Source organism: Rhipicephalus sanguineus, chromosome 8, assembly GCF_013339695.2.
Source record: "Rhipicephalus sanguineus isolate Rsan-2018 chromosome 8, BIME_Rsan_1.4, whole genome shotgun sequence".
Taxonomy (NCBI): Eukaryota; Metazoa; Arthropoda; class Arachnida; order Ixodida; family Ixodidae; genus Rhipicephalus; species Rhipicephalus sanguineus.
In genome coordinates this window covers 122,326,341-122,351,278 of record NC_051183.1, presented here as the reverse complement: position 1 = coordinate 122,351,278, position 24,938 = coordinate 122,326,341, and the positions used below count along the sequence as shown (strand labels likewise).

The 24,938-nt window shown below is 46.2% G+C and overlaps 3 protein-coding genes across 3 annotated transcripts in view; 2 read left to right on the top strand and 1 right to left on the bottom strand.

Annotated features, from left to right (window-relative positions):
- LOC119403481 (uncharacterized) overlaps positions 1 to 13,250 on the top strand; it is a 54,914-nt gene extending 41,664 nt beyond the window's left edge. Inside the window, exons 5-6 of the mRNA XM_037670412.2 lie at positions 8,404 to 8,507; positions 13,108 to 13,250. Coding sequence (XP_037526340.1) covers positions 8,404 to 8,507; positions 13,108 to 13,250 — 247 coding nt within the window. The remainder of the gene's footprint in view (positions 1 to 8,403; positions 8,508 to 13,107) is intronic.
- A 5,067-nt stretch (positions 13,251 to 18,317) lies between these two features.
- LOC125756164 (protein TsetseEP-like) overlaps positions 18,318 to 24,938 on the top strand; it is a 37,625-nt gene continuing 31,004 nt past the window's right edge. Inside the window, exon 1 of the mRNA XM_037669484.2 lies at positions 18,318 to 18,557. The gene's annotated coding sequence lies outside the window, so the exon portion shown is untranslated. The remainder of the gene's footprint in view (positions 18,558 to 24,938) is intronic.
- On the bottom strand, positions 20,009 to 21,073 carry LOC119403480 (tigger transposable element-derived protein 6). The gene has a single exon (XM_037670411.1). It carries the CDS (start codon positions 21,071 to 21,073, stop codon positions 20,009 to 20,011), a length of 1,065 nt encoding a protein of 354 aa, XP_037526339.1.

The window sequence follows — 24,938 nt, the reverse complement described above, 5'->3', positions numbered from 1 at the left end:
CTACTTGAGCAGTCTGGTGACCGGAGCAGCCGCCTCAGCTATATCGGGATTGCAAGCTACGGAAGAGTGCTATGCAGACGCCATTGAAATTTTAAAGAAGCGTTTTGGAGATGAACAGATCATCGTTCAAGATCATCTACGAGGTTTGCTGGACCTCAAACCGGTGTCATCATCAGCAGACGTCCATCAGCTGAGGAAACTGTACGACAAAGTACAGGTTCATATTCGAAGCCTCAAGGCGCTTGGCACGAACTCGACAACTTATTGCACCATGCTGCGAGAAATCCTGTTAAGAGTTCTCCCGACTGACATGGTACTTCGGTTTCACGAGGCGCGCAAGGCATCATCATCAGCTGCAGCTTCTTCGAATGCAGAAGATAACGAGCTTCAAAAGCTTTTGGAATTCTTCGACCTTCAACTGACTTGTCGGGAAGCTGTGGCCGAACAAGAGATACACAGAAGTCGTCGCACACCAGAGAAAGGAGGATTAAAGCCCAGCCATCCACGAGACGTTTCCACGACAGCTGCTCTACAAAGCTCAGCTAGTAGTCCGCAGAAGTGCCTGTTTTGCCGTTCCGAAAAGCATTCTGCTGAAGTTTGTGATAAAAAGGAGATCAGCCTCTCGCTCAAAAAGGAGATGCTTACCAAAGCCGGAAGATGCTTCCGTTGTCTAAAGCAGGGCCATTTGGCGCAAGATTGCAGAAGCCGGCTGAAATGTGGAAAGTGTGCGAGAAGGCACGCAACATCCGTTTGCGCATCGGAAGAGATCAGAAGCGACAAGGAGAAGGTGCTATCTGCATCGGTAAATCTAATCTCCAAGCAGCCAAGCTCAGTCGTAATGCTGCAGACTCTGACAGCCACCATATCAGGAACCAAAGCATCTGGTCGCTACCGAGTCCTTTTCGATGGCGGAAGTCAGCGGAGCTTCATTACGGCGAAAGCTTCCCAAAGACTTGGCTGCGAAGTAATAGAAGAGGAGACGTTGACCGTAGGCGTGTTCGGTGGTGAAAACGCGCGGAAACCCATGCAGAGGGTGCGAGTATCGATTCTCCCTGCGAAAGAGAAAATTCCGATTTCAATCGATGCGCTGGTGGTGGACACAATATGCAGTGAATGCATTCCGGTACCAGAAGAAAACGTTTTGAGAGAAATGAACAAGATGCAATTGGATACGCAAGCTCTCTCTCTGCAAGGAGTTGAAGACAAACAGATTGCGGTCCTCATTGGTTCAGACTATTATTGGGAGCTAGTAACTGGTACCGTGAAGCCTGTGCACGAAAAGCTGAAAGCTGTCGAGACAAGACTGGGATGGACTGTTCACGGGCCGTTGTCTGCTACAACCAAAGTAATACAGAGTACCAGTGTCGTAGTCCTTCGAGCCACGGTGACAGAGCAAGACATCTCGAAACTTCTGACTCGGTTTTGGGATCTTGAAAGTATCGGGATCAAGGCCGAACACGAAGAAACGAAGGTCGCCGATTCAGTGCTGGAAAAATTCGAGAACAACATCAAGAAGAAAGACAATCGGTACGAAGTCGCGCTACCGTGGAAGGAAAGGGTCGACCTGGCAGACAACTATGCAGTTGCAACCAAACGTCTGCATAGTTTGATGAAGAAACTTGACAAGGACAGCGAGCTCTTGAAAAGATACGATGAGACTATTAGACTGTACCTCGATGAAGGATCTGCTGAAAGAGTACCTGAAACAGAAGAGCATCCACTTGGACCCCTGTATTATATGCCACATCGAGCTGTAATACGAGAGGACCGATCTACTACGAAGGTACGCATCGTATTCGACGCATCCTCTCACGAATCTGGTTCAAAGTCCTTGAATGATAACCTGGAAGCTGGCCCAAATCTAAATCCTGACGTAGTGACCCTACTGCTTCGTTTCCGACGCTACAAGGTAGCGATGAATGCCGATGTCGAGAAGGCGTTCCTACAGATTGGCCTGAGAGAACCAGACAGAGATGCGCTCCGCTTTTTGTGGTTCAAAACTTCCCCACAAGTGAACAGCCCAATGCCGGAAATAGAAGTTTGGAGAATGACTAGAGTGCCCTTCGGAGCTACTTCAAGTCCTTTCTTACTGACTGCTACTTTGAAACACCACTTCAGGTCCGTAGAAACCCTCTATCCTGTGACAGCTCGACGATTGCAAAGCTCCATATATATGGACGATCTTCTGATTGGAGCCGACACAGCTGAAGAAGCTATCCAGATGCACAAAGAAATAATTGAGATCTTCAGGCAAGCTTCCATGAACATTCGCAAGTGGGCCAGCAACGATCCTCTAGTATATGCCGCCTTCGAACAAGGAATCACTTCACAGGAAAAATCTCTTTGCTCACCTTCTGGACCTCTGAAAGTACTGGGACTTCATTGGAACAAGAAGACGGATACCTTTTCGTTCAAGCCGCAGGATATCCTCCAGTTCATACAGGAGCATCGGATTACAAAACGCTTTGTGCTTCAGGCTGTTGCAAGGATCTACGACCCTTTGGGGTTTCTTTCACCTTTCTTAGTACGGGCGAAAATCTTCTTACAAGATCTAGGGAAGGAAAACCTCGACTGGGATGAGACATTGCCACCCAAATTGTCTGCTGTCTGGCTAAAATGGAGCAAGGAGGTAACCATGCTTAGTGACCTCAGTATTCCAAGGTTCCTAGCAGCCGGCGGAGAAGGCCTGTACCAAAAGGCAGCACTCCACATCTTTTCTGATGCAAGCGAGTCGGCATACGGGGCTGCAGCCTACCTTCGTACGGCCGATTACAGTGGCACCGTCCGGACTATGCTACTGATGGCAAAGACCAGAGTTGCGCCGTTAAAGACGGTCACACTAGCGAGGCTGGAATTGATGGCAGCGTTGCTTGCAGCCCGAATGTACGCCTACGTCGTGAAGAATTGCGACCTTGGTATTGGTGAAGCAACTTTTTGGTCCGATTCCCAGATTACACTTTGCTGGATTAACAGGGATCCCGTTACCTGGAAGGAGTTTGTGCGGAACCGGACGCAAGAAATCAGAACTTTGACTGAGTATACCAGATGGCGATTTTGTCCTGGAAAAGAAAACCCCGCCGATTTGCTCACTTGAGGCTTGTCTGCACTCAAACTGAGCCAGTCGCAGTTGTGGTGGTTTGGACCTAGATGGCTTGCAATGTCTGATACGTGCTGGCCCGTGTACGGGGGAAGGATTGACATCGAAAACGGAAAGCTCGAGGCAGCTGAGACTGAACTCAAGGTCAGCACCCATACTGTTAATACGAGACCATTGCTGCCATCGCTGATTGAAATTGAACGATTCAGCAGCCTCACAAAACTTTTAAGAGTAACGGCATGGGTCTTCCGTTACGCCAAAAGGTTGAAGAAGGAAAATGATAGGTCTGAGGAGCTGTCTGCTGAGGAAATTCAGCAAGCGGAGTGCTATTTGCTTCGAGAGGAACAGAGAGCTCACTTCGGTAAAGAAGCAGACTGCGTCGCGAACAAGAAACCGCTCCCTCTACAAAACCCACTTGGGCAGTTAAGACTGTTCATAGACGAAAACGGGTTTCTTCGGATACAAGGAAAAGCTCCCAGGGCTGACGACTCGTACGGTTCTCGCCATCCCATCCTCCTACCAAAAGACTCACACCTCAGTACGCTGATAATCAATCATGCTCACGCAAAGGTCTTCCACGGGGGCGTTCGAGACACTCTGACTCAAGTTCGAGAACGATTTTGGATTCTTCAAGCACGGCAGTCTGTGAAGAAAACGATAAGACGGTGTGTCATCTGCCAACGCCTACAGAGTAAACCTGTTGAGCAATCTTCACCTTGTATGCCTCAGGATCGTGCTACTCAAGCCCCTCCGTTCCTCGTGAGTGGAGTTGACTTTGCGGGGCCACTATACATCAAAGGGCATCCCCACGAGCGCTCCTACATCGCTCTTTTTACGTGCGCGGTGACAAGAGCTGTTCACTTGGAACTGGTTGAAGACTTGACCACAGTGAATTTTCTTTGCGCCCTACGGAGATTCGTATCACGGCGGGGTCTCTGTCACACTATCTACAGCGACAACGCACGAACATTCGTCAAAGCGTCCAAGGACCTACAGAAGCTTTGGCGAACGATAAGACACCCCGACGTACTCGCCTTCTTTTCCTCCTCGAAGATCCAATGGAAATTCATTTGCCCGAGCGCTCCTTGGTGGGGCGGGTTCTACGAAAGACTCGTTCGTTCTGTAAAAACCTGCTTGAAGAAGATGCTTGGGCGAAGGCTTGTCAGTCGGACAGAGTTAGTTACTCTACTAACAGAAGTGGAGGCCGTGGTGAATTCTCGACCTTTGACTTACGTGTTCAACGACGTGGATGAACCATACCCCCTATCTGCAGCAGATTTTCTCGTTGGAAGGAGACTGACAACGCTACCACATTACGAACTGAAAATCAACACCGAGTCTACCAACGATGCACTGAAGAAACTTTGGAGCAAGCGAGAAGATGATTTGAAAGCATTTTGGTCTCGTTGGTATAAAGAGTACCTTAATGAACTCAGGAACTTTACATCCAACCAAGCCAAAAGAAATGACTCTTTGAAGAAAGGCAACGTAGTTCTACTCGGGGATAAACAGCTTCCAAGGCAACTGTGGAGTTTGGCCCGCATAGAGGAACTGATCAGCGGACGCGACAGCATTGTCAGGACCTGCTCTTTATGCTTGCCCGACGGCTCTGTTGTGAAGCGGCCCGTACAGCTACTTTACCCGTTGGAAGCCAACTAACGTCATCTGTCGGCGCGGGAGACTGTTGTGACTTCCTTGTCTTCGTCATTCGTACAGATGACCAAACATCATCATTATGGATGCTCCTCACGAGCTGACGCGTGCTCACGTGGCAGCGCTGGCTCGCCCTCTTCTTTTCTTTTTTTTCTAGTTCCATTAAAGCGGTTCATCTTGCAAGACGTGTTTTGGCTCGATGTTAACCGCGTCGCAGTTGGAAGGCTTAGAGGTCCAACAGTGTTTTCTAGCCAGTCATGTTTGGGGAAAAGCAAAGAGGCTGTCGGTGAGCAGCAGATGCTCGGTCCCATGTTCAGCGTGGGACGCTCAGCGCGCAGAAGACACGCACAGGAACACGTAGAGACGCACAGAAGACTTAACGGTCGCCGCGTACATTCGAGCAGAAAAATGCCTCTCAGCGTGCACTGTGACCCACATTTGTAAGTTCTCTTGGGCTGGAATTGACCACGTCATCGTAACGTAAACAGAACAACAGTATGTAGGGGCTCACCGGACGACGTGGGGGATGCGATAAGATGCAACTTAAAATCGGAGCTGCTGCCGTTTGCGTGATCGTGCACTTCATGTGCGAGCAGGTGCGGTCACTGAACATTTTTTCCCTGGCCGTCAACAGGCGCACGGCGATTTCAGTCTATCTCAACTGAATCCTGGCTTCGATTGAGTTGCACTTTCAAACGTTACGAAGCACATCCAAGTCGTCACTTTTCGAAAACCTTAGGCGCGGAGCACCACTCGGAGAGTTCCTTCGGTGTGCCACCATTTTGAAAACTGCTTACCTACCCTCTCTTGATAGCTTCGTGATCTCGCGAGAGCGCCCCATAGGACTTTCACGTACGTAGAGCACGCAGCGCAAGCGCGAAGATTTCACACACGTCTGCAAGACGCGTGGGCGGCCTCCACGTACGGCGCATGCGCAGTGAAGACACGCAGGAGCTCCACGTATGTGAACTCTTCCACGTACGTGAAACTAAAACTGTCTATTATGATTTATGGCGTAGTGGGTACCTTGCATGTGTACTTGTATTAGTAGCCCCAAGAGAGTTTACAACGGCCTCTAGAAAGGCTGCTGTTCCAGCTTTTGCAGTGACTGTGCTGCACTTTCCGCGCAGGCTTGGCGTTTTTAGTAGACCAATTGGAATTACGGGCTTTTTCTCACAGAATAAATCCAACATCGCGGTGCATTTAGCTGCATTCCTGCACTTTGGCGCTTCTTTGAGGAGCAAAATGTCTAAAGAAATGGAGCAGCACTCGTCATTGAGCGTTATATTTTTTCTATCTAAAACCTTGCTACTGCTCTCGTGGCTTATGCAGGTGAGAGGTAGTTGTGGAACTCACGCGATGGTGTTAACGTTATCATTACGGACCTCCTCATTTGTTTTGTCGCATAACTTCAAGTTAGGGTGATGGCTAGGGAGGCGTACATATGCATGGAATGAATAGCGATGTGCGTTTTTATTCCTTCTGCAATCAAAACTGTAAGCATGCAGATGATCCGGGTCTCTGTTCTGCGAAAGGAAACTTGCAAGCTCAGATGACACAGAAGCAGCTTTATTTATTGCAATAATGCATTGGAATGTGTTGAAGTGTTTAAATCTTTCAAATACCTTTAGTTTCAGTCGGGTTATGTGACCATTTTACTGAAGAACTGCAGAAGGTTTCACACTGCAAATCTAAATTTCGCGCGCTGGGCACACTGTTCGATTGTGGCGCCCAGCTGGTGGCGTTCTCGCAAAAGTGACCACCATTCTCCCATTGGTTTGGTGAGAAGACGACACATTACCCCATTCTAGTACACCATACATTCGCCTCAAACGCCGCACTGAACTGACTCCGAGATTGGCTTGGCTTGGCTTGCTGTTTGGCCATGGTAGCCATTCAATGGATACTTGACTGTCTAAAGCCAAAAGGCAACCGTTACGCGTAGCCAACAAACATAGCCTTCGAGATTGGCAATTGACACTGGCACAATCGACACTTCGGCACTTTGACACTGGCACAATCTCCAGCTATAGCCAGTGCAACATTTCAGTGCTGGCATTCTAGCAAAAATGTTGTAAACATCGCTGAGAGTTCTTCAGTCATAGCAGTTGTGAAACTGCGTTTCGAAACCCGGACATGCCCGTGGCCAATTCTGTGGGGGCCTGCAGATTGTCACGCCATCTGGGAGCAGCGATACAAAACACCAGAGCGGCGTGGCACCACCCCCTGCCTGCGCATGTCGCGAGCATTTATTAGTTTATTTTAGGGGCGAAGCTCCTCTTAGTCTAACCTTGTCACGTCTCCGTTGTTTGCCGTAACCACCTTTGCAATCTGCCCACTACTTCGTCTTTGCAAACATCCCACTACGACCCATCACCGATCTATTACTTCTCTGACCATAAAGCCGTTATAATGAAGGGGGAACGGAAGCCACCTTTGCAAACTGCCCACTACTTCGTCTTTGCAAACATCCCACTACGACCCATCACCGATCCATCACTTCACCGATCATAAAGCCGTTATAATGAAGGGGGAACGGAAGCCACGTCTAGCTACCACTTATGATTAATAAAATTTCTTGTATAAATATATACAGTGTTTGTCACGTCTTTGATGATGTACTGGGCTATCGCTTTCATTACTGCTGGGCGAAACCACCGAAGATTTCACGGTGTAACCACTGTTGCTTCAGGAGCTTCGCCCAAGCTCTTCGTCATTCACCCGTGGATATGCTGTGATTTTTTTTGGTCAACAGATGACCTGACAGTGAGCAGACCCCGTGATTTCGGCCAATGGCGTGTCCGGATTTTGATACATGGCGCCTATGGGAAGTGTCGCAACTCGTATGATGTGAAGAACTCTCAACATCGCTGACAGCTTGTCATGGTGTTCAACGTCGCACTTGACCAGCCAGCTGGAGTCCGAAAAATCTAACGGCGTACTGTGGGGCGTCCGAATTTTCGATCGCGAGTTTACATTACTTCAGTGGGATGAGTGACGATGCCACAAAGGTGTCCAAATAAACAAGCATGTTCAAATAAAAGGTCGGCGACTGTGTTCATAGTTTTGTTTCACAATGGTTGTTTCTTTCTAGCCATGTATCTCATATGAATACCTAGATTGATAGGTGGTGTCTGTATATGTAGTCTGATGGTAATTTAAAAGGCAACCTTCACAAATATGCTGTATCTTCAGCAGGTCGACAAAACTGGCGTCTAGCTAGATTTCAATGTAAGGAACACAAATATTGGGAATTATCAGATAGCGTGAAGGCAACAAGATATTTCTGGCCACTTTTGCCAAGGCATGTATGTGTGTGCTTATAACTACACTGTGACATGATTAAGGAATTTTCGTGTGTGCAATTTCATTTTTCACTAAAACCTTATTACAACGAAGTCGCGTTGAGACAAAATGGCGTTATATTCGAAAATTCATTATGAATGTGTATTCGTGACACTGTACAAATGACAACGCAAATTCCTCACTTACTTCCTTATAACCAAAAATTCGTTATCCCTGCATTTGTTATATTGAGGTTTGACTTTTATGCATATCTTATGTTTTTGGTCTGTTTTGGTCTGTTTTGATGAGAGAGAAAATTGACTTGTAATGAATGACGGTTTGTGTCGCTTGTTTTTGTGTGCGTGCAGCCTGCCCCCACGCAAGCGCCAGAAGCGTGTTAAAGTGGAAACTGACACTGCGCATGACTTTGGGAAGGTGACACAGCTTCTTACGGTGCCCGAGCCATTGGCTGGTACGTTGGCTGCCTGCATACAAGGTCTGGTGAAAATTGCTTGCATGAAGCAGAGTTCTGCTTGTGCTAGTTTGTCAGGGGTACTGCTATTGTCACTACAGCATAAAAAAAGCAGAAAAACTTGAGACCATTCCACCAATTGAAGGTGGGTGACCAGTAGAGCTGACGGGCGTGAAATCTTCTGTGGAAGTTTTCTAAGAGGTGCGTAAGTGTAGAGTTTTCTGGTAAAGGTGGCTTTTTAAAAAAATTTGCGAGGATACGTTGCGGGGCTAGCTGGGATTCATTACACGTAGCAGTGCAACATTCTATTTTCAGGTGGCAGCGCAGAATGCTGTTTTCGGATGACATTGGCACTGCGCCTTCTTTTTAGTGTTCATCAGCATCTTGAGCAACCCCTTAACCCTTTTACTACCTTAAAAAAAGAAAATTGTACCAAATTTTCCGAAAATTTGTTTTGCTCAAATTAGTAGACCTTTCTTTCTGAATAAAATGGTACCATTCTGTCAATTCAATGGGGTTCCTTTAATTCAGCAATTGATTAAAAAGAGATAACTGGAAGGTGGCTTCGCCGCATGGCAATACAGTGAAAGATGGCTATAAAATGAAAATCAAGACACAAATGGCACAACATGGACAAGTGTGGCCATCTAGCGTCAAGAAACACAACTATGGCAAGTGTAGTCGACATTGGTTACATGTGGGACCAATTTTTGCTGATGACAAGTTCAGTCATCATCGGTCATTTTGGGATAAAATCTCCTGCGACTATACTTGTCAATGGGAGGGAAAGGGTTAAAGAGCCCATGGGGAAACACATGCTTGGCATCAATTTTCACAAAGCCAGAGTTTTCCTTATGTGTGCAGCTCTGCATGTCAACTTTACAAGCTGCCTTGCAGAGGGCTCTTATTCCACCGCCAGTGCACCACTGTATAACAATGGGCAGCAGCTGCGACAAATACGCCGTCACAGTAGGCAGTGGCGAGACGGCAACCGCTGTTGTTTTTGGTCTACGCACACAGTGATCCACTGGAAACAAGCGTATAACAGCTGCACTGTAAAAACAGTGTGTGTTTCGTTGTCAGGATTAGACGTACAGAGATAACCTAACCAAAGAAGTGGATGAGAGAACTACCAACTGATACAATAAAAGCTCGTTAATTGTACCCCCTTAATTAGGAAAATTTGATAATTCAGACGTGTTCTCTGGTCTCGGCCAACGTATGTATTGTTTAATGGCATTGAACTCTCATTAATTCGTTCATACTTGATCGCAACCCAGTTAATTTGGGCGATCCTTGGAGTGCGCCAAACACGAAGTGCTGCACATGGGTGACGCAAAGGAGTGAAGACGGCCACGGGCCTTCGGAAAGGCATGGTCGCCATCCACAATCTTACCACAATCGCGTTTTTGGTGACCAAGGCTTCAGCGGCTGCGGTCAGCCTGTTTCGTTTTCGATTTTACTCTGCGCACGTGAACTGCGGGGGCGCTCTCTGTGATCGCGTCGATGGCGACTGGGGTAAAAGCTGCGACAAGCAGTTGTTTCATTTTTGCCGAGTGCCTTCAGAACTGCGCAGTCGCCATCCATGATTGTGCATTAGCAAGCCAGGTTTATTCAGCAGCACACATGGTGCTCAGTAGTTTCGTTTTGAGCCTGGACGTAGGCCAGGTGCGTGCCTTAATTACTGCATGGACGCTATGATCGCGCCTTTAACGACCGCGGTTCTGTCCAAAGCAGATGCGGCACTCAGGAGCTTCGTTTTGACTTCGGGCAGTGCGCGCACAATGTCACAAAACTCAAACATGGTGGAAGCTGCTGAAGATGGACTTCAGCATGCTGGCATAAAACTCTGTTGCCTCATTGTGATGGACGAACGATCAGTTGCCAGCCATTTTCTGGTGAAAAAAGTATCGTCACGTGCGCATGGTGATGTTTGTGGAGGCGGTACGTAATAAGGGATAGGCTCAGAGCACGTTTCAGCCTAAGGCACACGGATCTTGAGCTGCGGTCAGATTGGGAACGAAGTTGTGCATGACAAAAATTGCGTCTTTTACACTGCTGTTATGCAAAATAAGTACTGCATTTACGTGTTCATCAAGAAAGTGAAACTGTATTGATGTAATAGGCACTTTATTGTTTTCTTGATACTTTGATAATTTGGAATTCGGTTAATTAGGATATTTTTTCCGGTCTCGTGAAATCTGAATAAGCATTGCCTTTACTTGCCAGCAAAAAGTTGTGTTTTTTTGTGCGTTTTCATTTCGCTTTATGTCGTAGCACAACACTTTAATGACAAAACTGCAATTAAGGACCTGTATGCTTTTTTTGGCTTAATCACCTGCTAACTACATACATGTATTGAAATATGTTGCAATTCCCATTAGGTTTGAAATATCTGAGTTCGAAACATTGCCTTCATGGTAGCGGAATGATAGGAGTGACTGCAGTGCCCTCTGACGTTTTTGCATGAACTTCATGCCCAGCAAACTTGAACATATTTAGAGCAAGCAATGCTGAATGAAATGGTTTTCTGCCTAATAAAAATTTTATGTATATGGATGGTATTTCTTACAGTAAGGCTTCAAAACTCTCCAAGTCGCCATTTTTGCTTTAGATGTACTCTCGATCAACATGTCAAAGGGCACAGAACGAAAGGAACCGTGACAGATCACGCATGCAAGCCAAAGTTAGTATACAGGTACAAATATGAGCAAAATTAGATCAATTTACCCTCTGTAAAAAATTTCACATGTCTAGATGGCACATTTTACAATCCTGCAATCACAAGCTGCCACCAATCGCAGCAAGGCATTAGCGGAAGTCGGTCATAGTTTCCAAGCATATTTTACCTTCGTAATTCATGTCCTCGTGATTGGGTGCAAAGTGATTGGATCTTGGAAGCCATGTTATCGCTGACATGACTACGGTAGCTTCCGCAAGGAAGCTACCGTAGTCATGTCGTAGTCATGTCGTAGTCATGCCGAGTGCTTGACCTGTCGATGCATTGTTGCTATGGTCGCAACATCTCGCCCTTAGATGCTCAATACTTAACCCTTTCGATACCGTAGACGAGTAGAGTCGTCATGAGATTTTGTAACAAAATGACCAATGACGAACATACTCGTCATGTATCAACAAAAATTGGTCCCACAGGGAACCAATGAAGACTGTACTCGTGATACTTGTGTTTCTTGACACTAGATGACCACACTTGTTCATGTTGGGCCATTCGTATCTCGGCTTTCATTTTATTGCCATTTTTCATTATAACCATGCAGTGAACCCACCTTCAAATTATTTTTTATGCGATTAGTGAAATAAAGGAACCCTTTGAATTAAAAGAATGGTACCGTTTTATTCAGATAAAAAGGCTCTACAAATTGAGCTGACAAATTTTTTGGCAATTTTGGCATGTTTTTCTTCTTTTTTTTTAAGATAGAGGGTTAAAATGGCTGTAGGAGTTACTGCCAATGTGGTTTTAAAGATGATTTTCAGAATCATGGTCAAGGAGCAAGAAAAAAAAATTAGGACAGAGAATTGTGTTATGCAGACAGCCTTTGCAAGGGAATGCTTCGTGAAGCCAGCAGCGTTGCTCCAGCACATGGTCTATGAGATTCAGTGTATTGGCAGAAAATGTTTGTGTGTCTGTGCTGCCATAACTTTGCCTGCACTGAATGTGTGCACTGATGTGCATGTCACTTGTTAGGCTGACACTCGGTTTTTGGCTTCAGTCTTGTGCAATGCTCCCTCCTAATTTTCCCTTCCTACATGATTGTGATAACTTAACCTGCACATGGTACTTTAGGCCAATGATCGTAGTTGAGAACTGAGCAGTGTCACACCCATATCGCCACATTGTGATGCCACTATCGGTGTTGCTACATGAGCTTTCTTGGAATATTTCAAGTGATTTCTGCGGGATCCCACAGGGCGCCGAAAGAGTTATGAAATGGATATAATTGAAAACCACCCGTTTATAGCACGAAGCCACAAGGAAATTCACATGGATATTTCAGAAAGGAAACCTTCTAGCTGAAGAAAAATTCGTCCTGGTCCGGGGATCGAACCCAGGACCAATGTCCGTCTGGGGTGGTAGCTAACCAGGATTCCTACCTATCAATTGGCGGTGCGAAGGTCAACTAGTCAACAACTCGAAGCAAATTGGCACAGAATATTTCAAGCAGAATCTCGCGAGAAATCCTCTGTGCAATCCCATGCGTGATTCCGCAGGACGTCCGCAAGGAATTTTTTGCGGCAGGGATTCCGCAGAGGATTTCTTGTCAGATTCCGCAGAACTCATTTGAACAATTTTGTGTCAATGTGCCTCGAATTGTTGACTAATTTGCCCTCGCGCTGGCAGTTGCTAGTATCTTGGTTAGCTCAATTGGTAGAGCGACCTCGTACCAGGACGAATTTTTCTTCAGCTAGAAGGTTTCCTTGCTGAGAAGTCTGTATGGATTTCCCTGTGGCTTCGTGCTAAAAATGGGTGGTTGTCATTTATCCCTTTCATTAGCTTTCTTGGGAATGCTTCAGGGCCCTTTTGTGAGTTTCAGATTCAATGCACAAAGTTTCAGACTTCATGTGTTGACTGTGCACGCAGGTGATGAAGCTGCTGAGGAGCCCGCTGGGCTGACAGTGGACGTCGAGACGATAACGCTTCGCGAGGAGCCACCCACGATGCCGCCTGAGAGGCTGGAGGACGAAATGATCCCGTTCGAGGCAAGTGCGTTTCACCTCAATTGAGGGACTCCTGGGAGCGGCCATGTTTTGCTCCACGCAAAATTGCAGACAGTGGTCAAGACAGAAAATGCGACACTGTAGGGCTGCTTGGGCAAGTTGATGGAACAGATGTGCCATACACTGATACTAGGTGAAGGTACTCTCTCTATGAACTAGTAGATATAATGGCACAGGAGACTCACTAAACGGAACCTGAAGGGATTGGGGAAACATGTTTTGCTTAACAGGAGTTTTGTTTGCTATTTAGGTGAACAGAGATGCAGAATTCAAGCACAAAACCGATCATAGTACAGGTAGTGGTAGCAACTAAGCAGCGATTCCGTTTAACAGATTTTCGCTTACGGAGCATCTACCGTAATTGGAATGGATGATAATCGGTAATGGCTTAGGCATGGGTGATTCCTGCACATGGTTTCCTAGTGTTACATTTCATTTCAAAATTAATTATAAACGTATGCTCGTTGTACTGTATGAATATTAACACAATTTCTCATTTTGCTTCTTTACAATTGAAGATTTGTTATGTAAGTATCACTATACCTAGGTTCAAATTATCTGCACTTATTTTAGCTCCTGGCGAGTGCTGCCACGCACTGTTATGGCCAGTGCAATGCCTTAGCATGTCGTGTAGCCTTGCGATTAATTGAGTACAGTGTTGCCCGCCAGCACGGATTCTTTTGTGGTGATTGGAGCATGCAATGCCTCGTGTAACCTTCCCAGGTTGATGACGGGGGTGAATTTTTTAACGAACTGGCGAAGCTGATGGCACAGCAAGACGAGCAGCAGGCAGCAGCCCCTGTAGCAGCAGCGGCATCGCCACAAGCGGCTGTAGAGGAACATGTTGCCAGGCCCATCTCACCCATTCTTAGGTGGGCTATTACATCTGTAGGACCGAATTGAATGAAGATGTAATGAGGAACTAGTGCAACGCCGTGGCACTTAATTGTCAGTACATCATCATTGCGTCTTGCCCAAATCGTGTGGACCGTACGTTGGTGCTTGCTGCCCGTGTGTTCCCTTCATTTTTAGTTAACCAGAGCTGAGTAGTGGGACTTGACCAATGTCTGTGGCACAAATGTGTACTAGGCGTTTTTGCACACACACACAGACGGAATGCCCTAGCCATGTACAGCTTATCTGTAAAATGATGTTTCTAGGCATGTGCGAATATTCGAGCACTTCGAATATTCCAACGACTATTACGTTATTTGAATTTGCTTTGACACGAATTTAAATTATTCCAAATTTTGAAGTATTCGAAATAAAATGAATAGGCATATATAGTATTAGACTGCATGTAACCCCCCTGTAAAGGTGGTTTCATTGCAGCTTAGAAGGGGTGTGCTGTGAAAACACCTATTCAGAAAAAGTCTGCACTGCCGCGAAGCCCTACTTCAAGTTTAGATGAACATATTACCCTCACATCAAATAATCATTTTTAGTGTGAAAGCTTGTTATTTGGGCTTATATGCTCTAAGTATAGTAAATTTTAAAACCTTACCTATTTTACCAGCTCTCACTTGCATCCCACTGAAATTCAAATCCTGCTACTATTCAAAGTTGCTCCACTTCAATTTGAACAAAAAAAAATGACATTCGCACATGCCTTGTTCTAATTTTAAGAAAACATTGTGCAGGTTATAGTTGGGTCATGAAAAATATGCCTAGTATTCTTTATATGTGATATATGCTATTCAAACTATTCAACCAAATCACCATTTGCTTCGAACCTATAATTTACTATTTGCACATCCCTAGATGTTTCACATTTGCCAACATATATTTGAGAGGCACTGGCTAACACTGCCAGGGTCATACATGCACAAATATCTAAGAATGTGGATATGGGAAGCAGCTGCTGTCGTATTACAACTGGTAGCTTGTTTCACATCTAAAGTGAAGGCTGTGTGTATGGTGTGCACTGGCAATCGTAGGCTGGCAAAAAAAAAAGTGATCACTCAGACTCTGTAACGAAATATCTTTTGCGCTTAGGACTCACTCGAACTCAGACTCACCAAAATTTTCTACGCCCGGACTCGCTCGGGCTCAAACTCACCCGCACTCACTCGGACTCAGTTTCACCAAACTATTACTCAGCTTGACTCACTCAGACTCACATCACGGCTTGATCTTAGCCCTAGTGAGTCAACTCATGATTGCATTAGCGTATAGTAGTTAGCTTTTCCGATCAGGGTGTCAATCCTCTTTCACGCCAATATCTTACATAATCGGTGCTCTAAATGGTGCCTTTTGATCTCGATTCCCATGTCTTCAAATACGAGTCATCAGGGGTTGCAATCTAGTGAGGACATTTTTATTGAAAGACACGACTCATGTGAGATATTTTTATTAAAAACTTCCTGTGAAAGAGTTTCCAGGGGAGGTGAAGGGACACCCCCCCCCCCTCTTCCATAACTCATGCCTCTGATCACTAAATATTGAGCTGGCATATGAACGCTAATGCGTTGAAGTATTTGTCTAAAAGACGTGAGCATAAACGTGAGCCAACATAAGGCTGATAGTAATTCTAAAGTTGAGTGTACAGGACCATAGGTCGGCAAAAAAAGTGGTGCTCACTCAGACTCACTAAGGAAATATATTTCATGCTTTGGGATCACTCGAACTCAGCCTCACTAAAGTTCTTCTCAACCAGGCTCACTCAGACTCAGTCTCGCCAAAATTTTTCTTAACCAGACTCACTCGGACTCAAACTCACCAGAGCATTACTCGCTTAGACTCGCTGCTCGACTTTAGTCTGAGGTGAGCTCGAGCGAGTATACTCATGAGCGAGTTTGCAGACCTATGCTTACAATGAGTTCTTTTTCCATTCGTTTTTTTTTTCTTTATCCCCTATTTACTACACCTCAACTCAAAACTACAAATAATGCCCCCTGCGTTTTGCATGGCTTCATTATCTATTTACTTGTACAGTCGTTTGTAACTACAGTAGAACCCTTCTAAGACGTTTTAACTAGAGCTGTGCGGATAGCAAAATTTTGGGTGCGAAGCGAATTTGAATATTGAAGTATGAGTGCGAATCGAATTGAATATTTTTCGAATATTTCTAGAATATTTTTCGAATAATTTGAAGTGAAATTGCAGAAAAAAACGTTGATTCCTAAGCATATTCTTATGAGATAGCAACATGAGAGTGTTTCTTTTCACTAGGTTGATGAAGCACTGGATGTAGAGGCCGAATTGTATTTATGTACCTGATTTGGTGCAACCAAAGTGTTGCCGACAACACTTTACACGTGATAGGCAAAGATGCCATTTCCTCAGCCTCTCCTCCTCTTTCAACTGCTGTGGAAGCCCAGCTGATGTGGTGGACAAGGGTGTGCTCCCTTCAAGTCCGGAGTTTCAAATCTGCCTCGTAGACATCGATATATAAGAACATCTGAAATTCTGGATGCTAAAAAGCTTCGGCGTCCGATTTTTCGGACTTCCTGCCCAAATTTCAGGCCCGAAACAGCATTAATTGAGCCCCCAACTCTGCCACATCTTTCATCTCTATGTTGTAACCAGCATTTCCTTGAGTTAATACATTTGCGACCGTAGTGGAGCTTAAAAGGCAGCTTTGCCACAATATCGGGGTGTGATGAGGTGAAGCATATTGAAAATCTGAAGGGGTCACTTTCAATCGGACGTGACTGTATTTGTTTTTGGGAAGTTCGAATAGAAAATTCCAGTGCGAATCGAATCGAATAGCAAACACTATTCGAAAAATATTCGAAATTTCGAATATTCGCATACCCCTAGTTTTAACATTAACACAGGACCATGGAAAAGAAAAGCAGTACCGTAAAATCCCGAGAAAGCGCCCCCCTGCTACGGTGAAAGATAATCCGACAAGATTTCGTGGAAGGGGCGCTTCCTCGATCGCGGATCAAAATTCAAGATGGTGGCAGAAAAGCCGCTAAGAATAAAGAATGCATACCTGTACTTCCTATGGAATGCTTTATTGAATACGCATGCATTCACTGTTGTTATTTGCCCTCGTCGAGTGAATAAAGACAGTGAACGAAACAATGAAAATGGCGGGAGAGGGGGCGGGGGGGGCACTCGCTTGGTCATTGGCGCATATTTCAAGTCTCCCGAAAAAGGGAGGGGGGCACTTGCTCAGGATTTTACGGTAGCCAGGAAATTTTTAACGCAGACATGTCTTTAAAAGGAGATCAAAGTGCTGCTTAACAATAGAACAGACGCATTGGAAGCAGCCCTAGCTAAGAAATTATTCGTCAGTTTAAGGCTTAAATATGGCCTTGACTAAAGTCAGGCGTTCCCTTCGCGTCTCTGCCATAACCAGACCCTTTCCAAATGCTTGGATGGCCTTGTATCAGTCCACATTGCCAAAGTCATTGACATACCAATGTATCAGGCAGGAACGTTGAGGGAATGAAACGTGAATAGGGGATTCTAATACGTAGCTCTCCATTGATTCACTGCTGACACTGGATGCCAGAATATTTTAAGTGGGAAAATGTATCGGTGAGGAACATATAAGCAAGGGTATACTGTACGTTCAGAAGTATATGAGCTTGAAAAACATACTGAAGGTACATTCATTTGGGTGGTCATTTGAGAGCGCTCTGGAGGCTCCGAAATACTGATCTAAAAGAGACCAAGCATTACTACTAAAATGAGCGGGCCAATACATGACAAGAAAGGAGGAACATGAGTAGGCATACCTGCTTGTTCTAGTTGTAGAGCTTTAGAGCTGTTGAATTCACCACCTCTGAACACGGTCAGAGTGCTCTGAAATGACCCCCCTAATATGTCACGAGAGAAAGAGGACAAAACGTAACCTGACAAATGACGATGATCCGTGCCCCTTGTTCTAGGATTGAAAGCAGAACGCCCCCACCTCGTCTCACAAGTCCTCTTGGCATCCCTTCACCGAGGCTGGGAGCGCCCACCATTGAGCCCGAGGCCGGTGAAGCAATGTGGGCTGAGCCATTAGCTGGAGCCGAGCCATTAGCTGGAGCTGAGGCCCGTACCCCGAGCTGAGCCCGTACCCCGAGCTGAGCCCGTACCCAGAGCTGAGCCGTACCCGGAGCCGAGCCTTACCCGGAGCCGAGCCGTTACCCGGAGCCGAGCCGTTACCTGGAGTGGAGCCGTTGGCCGTAGCTGAGCCAGCGCCGAGGACAGCCGAGGACGAGTTGCAGGGAGCCGCTCCCTTTGTTCCCGAAGTTGAACTGCCCACTGATGCTGTTCCGCTGCCGGTTCAACCGGACGTTGCCGCTGCGGCTACGGCAATGCCTCCGCCGGCGCCGAGCCCCGAATCACCTCCCACTCCACGACCAAGTTAGTGTGGAGGACTCATGATATGGCGTGGTGTAACGCAGCATTGTCGGTGCAAATGTGAAAGATTTACACAGCTGAGCCCTGTTCTGTGGAATTAATGTCTATATGACAGTAGTAATATCCCCTTGGAAATTTTTTAGAAAAGTTTAGCACTGTAGTGTGTATACATTGAACTTCCATTCACCTCCCCATCTTATCATATGTTGAAAGCTTCTCCGTGCTGCACTCCCGTGTGGTACTGCAATGACTTCTCGCATGATTAGAAATACTCTTGCTTATATAAAGGCAGCGTGCAAGTGCTATCAACGAGGTGTTGAATCTTATTGCAATTGCATACGATCCAGGAATGTACCATAAAGGGCTCATCTCATAAGGGTCTCACTCCCCCACCTGAGGTGGTCTAGTGGTTATGGCGCTCGACTGCCGACCCGAAGGTCGCGGGATCGAATCCCGGCCGCGGCGGCTGCATTTTCGATGGAGGCGATAATGCTCGAGGCCCGTGTACTTAGATTTAGGTGCACGTTAAAGAACCCCAGGTAGTTGAAATTTTCGGAGCCCTCCACTACGGCGTTCGGGGTTTTGGGACGTTAAACCCCAGATATTATTATTACATAAGGGTCTCGCTTGGCCTTCACAATGACCGATTTCACTTGGCTAAGGCATTATGACACAGCTGTGCAATGTAGTGGAGTGTGCTAACAGTGGAAACAACTCATTTGCAGTGAAGCGTACCATTGGACACCTGTATCTTCTATATCAAATCATCCATTTTTGTATATGGAACTACAGTTGAGTCCGCTTATAACAATATTGAGGTGCCATGAAAATATCATTGTTATAACCGATTATTGTTATAATCGGGTTATGCCGAAAATAACAAAGAAAACGTGACAAACAAGAGCATTTAATGAGGGGGAAGTTGCTTACACTTTTCACTTTTTAGCAGGTAGAAAACCGTAAGCAGTCAGCTTCGACTGCTTACTGGCCATCTTATTGACATCTTTTTGTAAAGCGTCCAACTGCTGCGCATGGTCGAGCAGAAGGTTTTTAGCAAACACAAAATCGCGCAGGGAGTCGATCATTTGCAACGCTTCCTGATGTGACACAACCTGCATGGGTTCCGGTTCCTCCTCGTCGTCACTGCTGTCGTCTTTCGCGCCGGTGACCGCAGCGACGATCGCCTTGTCGGTGAGGTCCTCATTTGTTGCTACTGCGTCGTCGGCGTGCAAAAACTCAAGTCCCGATGCGTCTCCATCACCACCGTTCACCAACGACCAAAGTTCGGTCATTTCTGCGTCGGCAGGAGCTTTGCGGCCTTCCACTTCCGCCTTACTGGGATCCCTAGCAAAGCTCACCTTACAGAAACAATTCGCGATGGTAGAGGAGCCGACTTCTGCCCATGCCACAAAAATGAACTGCACGGCCATCAGGAGTGAAACCTTGAAGTCCGGCGCAGGTCAGCGTTCATGTATGGAGATGTCCAGGTTCAGCGCCAGCCTGCTCAAAACACGACGCCGATACAGCGCCTTGAAGCAAGCAATCACTCCAGCGTCCATGGGTTGCAAGCCCGCAGTGGTGTTGGGAGGGAGGAAAAAAATCTCCACGTTCGACAGCTTCTGGGCGGTATGATGGGCGGTGCAGTTGTCGAGCACCAGCGCCACTTTCCTGCCTTCGCGCTGCATCCTCTCGTCGAACTCGACCAGCCACTCACGGAAAAGTTCGCGCGTCATCCACGCTTTCTTGTTGTGGCGGTAGCGAACAGGTATCCTCGCGGCACCACGAAAACAGCGAGGATTCCTCGACTTGCCCATCACAAAGGCGGGACACTTGTCGCTGCCGTCCATGTTAGCACAGAAAAAAACTGTCACTCGCACTTTGCTCTGTTTGCCGCCCTTACAGGCATCGCCCTTGAGCGCGTGCGTCTTTGAGGGTAGCATCTGAAAAAACAGCCCAGTTTCGTCACCATTGTACAGGTCTCGGTCCGCGTAGGCTTCGCGGATGCAGGGCAGTGCTTCCTCCAAGCACTTCTGCCTAGCATTTACATCCAGCGAGCCTGCCTCTCCGACGACTGCCTTGTACACAATGCCATGCCTCTCCCTAAAACGCTGCAGCCAGCCACCCCCAGGCTGGAAATCAGTGTTGCGAAGGAAGTACGCGAACCTCTTCGCCTTCTCCACCAAAATGGGACCACTGACTGGCAAATTCATAGCACGAGCGCTAAGGAACCACTGGTACAGTGCATCTTCCACGTCTTTGTAGGTTCCGTGCCTAACCCTTTTCCGGCCGTCATCCATTGCGTGGCTAGCACCGCTAGCACTGGCATGGCTGTCACTTTCGGCTTGCTTGAGTGTATTGCGAATGATGCAGGATACTGTCGGCTGCGGCAGGCCGTACTTGCGCACCAAGCTGCTCACTTTCTCGCCGGCGTCGTGCTCTCTTGCAATGCTACGCTTAACTTCCAACGGTATTGCCATTCGCTTCCTGTTCACTGGGGTGTCGCTTTCTGGAGGACGGTCTGCCATCGTTGTGCGCGCAACGATGTCCGCGCGTGCGGGGACAGGAGGATCGAGGCGACAGTGACCACAGAACAGGAACAGTGACAACAGGCAAGGAGAGAGAGAGAAACAACATTTATTGACAAAAAAAAGTGGCAATGAACAGGCAAGGGAAACGACACTGGTAAGCACCAGACTCAGAACACATGCAAACGGCGGAGCTGGAGACGTGGCCAAATTAGCGAAGAATAGGGCAGGTCAGCACAGTGCACACAGCGCTGCTGCTGCGGCGGCTTAGGCGCCCCGGTGCTTTTTCTACAGGCGGCGCACCCTCAGAATGGACTGCCCCACTGCCTGTAGAGGCGCCCATCCGGTCCTCCTCCCCCTCCTCCGCGTCGCTGCAGCAGGCGAAAGCAGCGGTGGCATGCGAGCCTCTTCGGCGCGCACTCGCCGCGTGCGAGGCCAAGTGCGCTATCGCCTGGCCACCGCGCATATGCTCTCATGCCCTTTTGCGTAATAGGCGGGATGGGGTGGCATGGTTGCAGCGTTTTTGCATTTTTGTTTCGTTCAGGGTTGGTTCCAGTGCCCACATTTAATTGTTATAACCGATATTGCATCATGACAGCATTGTTATAAGCAGTTTATTTTGCCATAGAATACAATAAAAAGCTGGCGGTGCCGCGGCTGTCCATTGTTATATCCCATATATTGTCAAAACCGGTATTGTTATAAGTGGACTCGACTGCATATTCCGTGAGTTTCCCCAAATTTGCTACATTTTGGATTTGACTGTGAAATTGATGGACATTCACCAGAGCCAGTCATTTCTGGTGTGTGTACAATGATGGCCACATTGTGTCTACGACCAATAAGCTCAACTGTTAACCATTTTCATCTTGTAGTGTGCCAAGTAAAACTCGATTGTGGGAGCATAGAGTTTCCTAAAATTAACTAGAGGGGACTCTGGCGCTGCGATCGTTCAGCCACCATGGGAATGATGGGTAGTACACAGATTTGCCTAGTCTTTCCCTAGCAAAAATTCCCAATAAAAAACCAATAGCCTATTGGGTTATTGACACCTATTGGTCTATTGGTTCTATAGGTCTATTGGAACTGTATTTGGCTATTGGTCTATTGGTTCTATATCAGCCTACTGGACCTATATTGGTGTATTGGTTCTCTATTAGCCAATTGGAATTATATTGGCCTATTGGTTCTGTATTTGCCTGCTGGCATTGTATTAGTTTTGTATTTGCCCACTTCTCAGCCCCATTAGAATTAGTCTTGCGCAAGTGTTTTATGGGTGTCTTGTCGGTAGAAGGCCCACACTGTGGCAGCGCCCCTGCAATGATAATCACAGTGGATGAATGAGGCATATGTTAAAATATATTCTCAAAATCAAAACTACAAGTGCTTCTTCTGGCCCTTGATGATGTTGGCGATCTTGCGGGCGACTATTTTGCCAAGGCAACTATGTCTTGTGTTAATTTCTTCTGGACTGCCTCATCCGCACTCGAGGAAGTGCCTGAAAGATTCTGTAAATAAACAGAGCCATGAAATCAGAAAACAGTAACACATGTTTAATTAAAGTTTACCTTCGAAGCAACGTATAGAAAGTAGGCGGCACAGTGAGAAATTATCTAGACCTTAGTTCACTGCACATGTTCACAATGTTGCAGGAGCTGAACTATAGCAAAAAACTGAGTGAAATATTACACACCCAACTGTGGCTTATTGCGTGGAAGAAAACAGTATATCGGCAAAATTTTGCGGCAAGAAAGGAAGGAAAAGAAAGGGATTAAAATTTTTAAAAAAATTAAGCAGCACCTTATCCCGTTTACACGCTTGCGTCCTGTGTTTTTTGAGCTGTACCCAAGAATGAACTGCAAACTCGTCCTTAAATTACAGCAAACTCAATAATCACTTACTATCTGTGACGTGCTCTTTTTCACGATGGTGGTGCGACTATCATACCTAGAGCATGCCACTAAATCTCAACCTAAAGATGGCATGAAATAAATTAAGCTAGGGTAGATTCACGATGAGGCAACGGTAATATGTAAGACAGTAGTAAATTTCAGCCTAGATTCCATATCGTTGCAAGCCCAACACAGGCTGCAATGAGTTGGATATAACACACGTGCTGAATGTTACGTGCTTATGCAATTAAGCCAACAATATTAATAAACCCACTCCTGCGATAGCCCTAATTGGGCTGCAGTATGTAAAAATAAAAAAATATGAAATAAAAAATCGCACCAGTGCAGTACATATGCTATGCACATTTTGTATAATGAATTATCATGTGGCCTTCTATGGTTCTTGTGACATTATGTCGAACAAGTATGACAAGCCGATTGGCGCGCACTACAACACACAAACCGCATCGACACAAAAACAAACTGCAATAATATATGCGCTCAATCATTCAACTTATGAGAGCGTGTGGACTTGCAATCGAGGCGTCGCTGGTCTCGCTGTCATCAAATACCGGAGACAAAGGACGAGGGACTTGTTTTCCCGACCTTCGAGCTTCGTCCCAAGTTTGAATACAAAAAAAAGGTGATATCAAATAAATACTTAATATGAGTAACTACCATGCCCACTCAACTCACCAAACAATCGGAGCACATGGGCCTTGTTGCTCGTCTTGCCATTATTCTTGGTGCCACTTTGTTGAGTCGAAATCGGTCGAAATCCAAGACATTTATGGCTCAGAACGTCTCCATCTGGTGCACGCTGAACACAGTCACGTTATCATCGCGGAAGCACACTAAATCGTGTAAGCATGCTTACGTGAAGCATCGAGATCACACAAAGCACGCGCTAGGGCGACAGACACAATGTTTTGGCTTAGCTTGGCCGCAGGCTGGGCTTGTCTTCGTATCGGCCGAGCACGGATGGCGCGCCAAACGCACGGTTGGTCGCGTTTGCAGATCCACAATTCTTTCTCCTGTATCTTTACAGCACTACTTATATTGCTTAGCATAAATAGTTATAAACTTTACATATTATCCAAAGCTCATCTTAAAGCTTAGCACATGGCTTAGCCTGCTTAACCAAGGAACGTCTAAAAAAAAAATGTTCACACATGCAGCGTCGCCACACCACGCACCGTCTCACTTTTTTTTTTTTTCTCACCTGGCTGGTTCTATGCCGGTTGTGATCTCATGGCGGTTTCTTTATTATTATTCTGTGGTGTCTGTGTTGTCGATTCCTTCGCAAGTTCTTCTTTAGCGTGTTTTACTATAGTGCCCGTTTACCGCACGGCATGTACGGAGACACCGTACCGATAACTCTTGCTAACTGCACACGGTGTCTCACGGTGTACGATTAAGCTCAATCGGGATCAGACTTATCAAAAGTGAATTCATCCCGTCTGCAGCTTGCGTATAATATAGCCAATCATGATCAAGAAATTTGATCGGGATCGGGTCCGACGCGCTCAATCAGTCATAAGATGTTATAAACAGCTACCAATAGGCGGTAGCTGTTTGAACAATAAAACTCCTGTTGGCCTTATACATCTTCTGTTAGTACATTAAGAAACCAATAGGAGTACTTATTTGACCAATACAACTCCTATTGGCCCAATAAGTCACCGATAGGCAGCACCGATTTGACCAATACAACTCCTATTGGTCCAATAAGACACCAAAAGGCAGCCCCTATTTGACCAATACAACCTCTATTGGTCCAATAAGACACCAATAGGTGGTGGCTATTGGTGTCTATTGGTACCCGTAGAAGTCTTATACAACCAATACAGCTCCAATAGATGTCCTATAGAACCAATAGCGATTTCCTATTAGACCAATAGGAAATCCTATTGGCATTTTTGCAAGGGTTGCACTTGCGGACTTCGAACGCACTTGTGGCTTTGTTTATTACT

Coding starts and splice junctions, on each gene's coding strand:
- LOC119403480 (XM_037670411.1), bottom strand. CDS start 21,073: ATGGCAGACCGTCCTCCAGAAAGCGACACCCCAGTGAACAGGAAGCGA.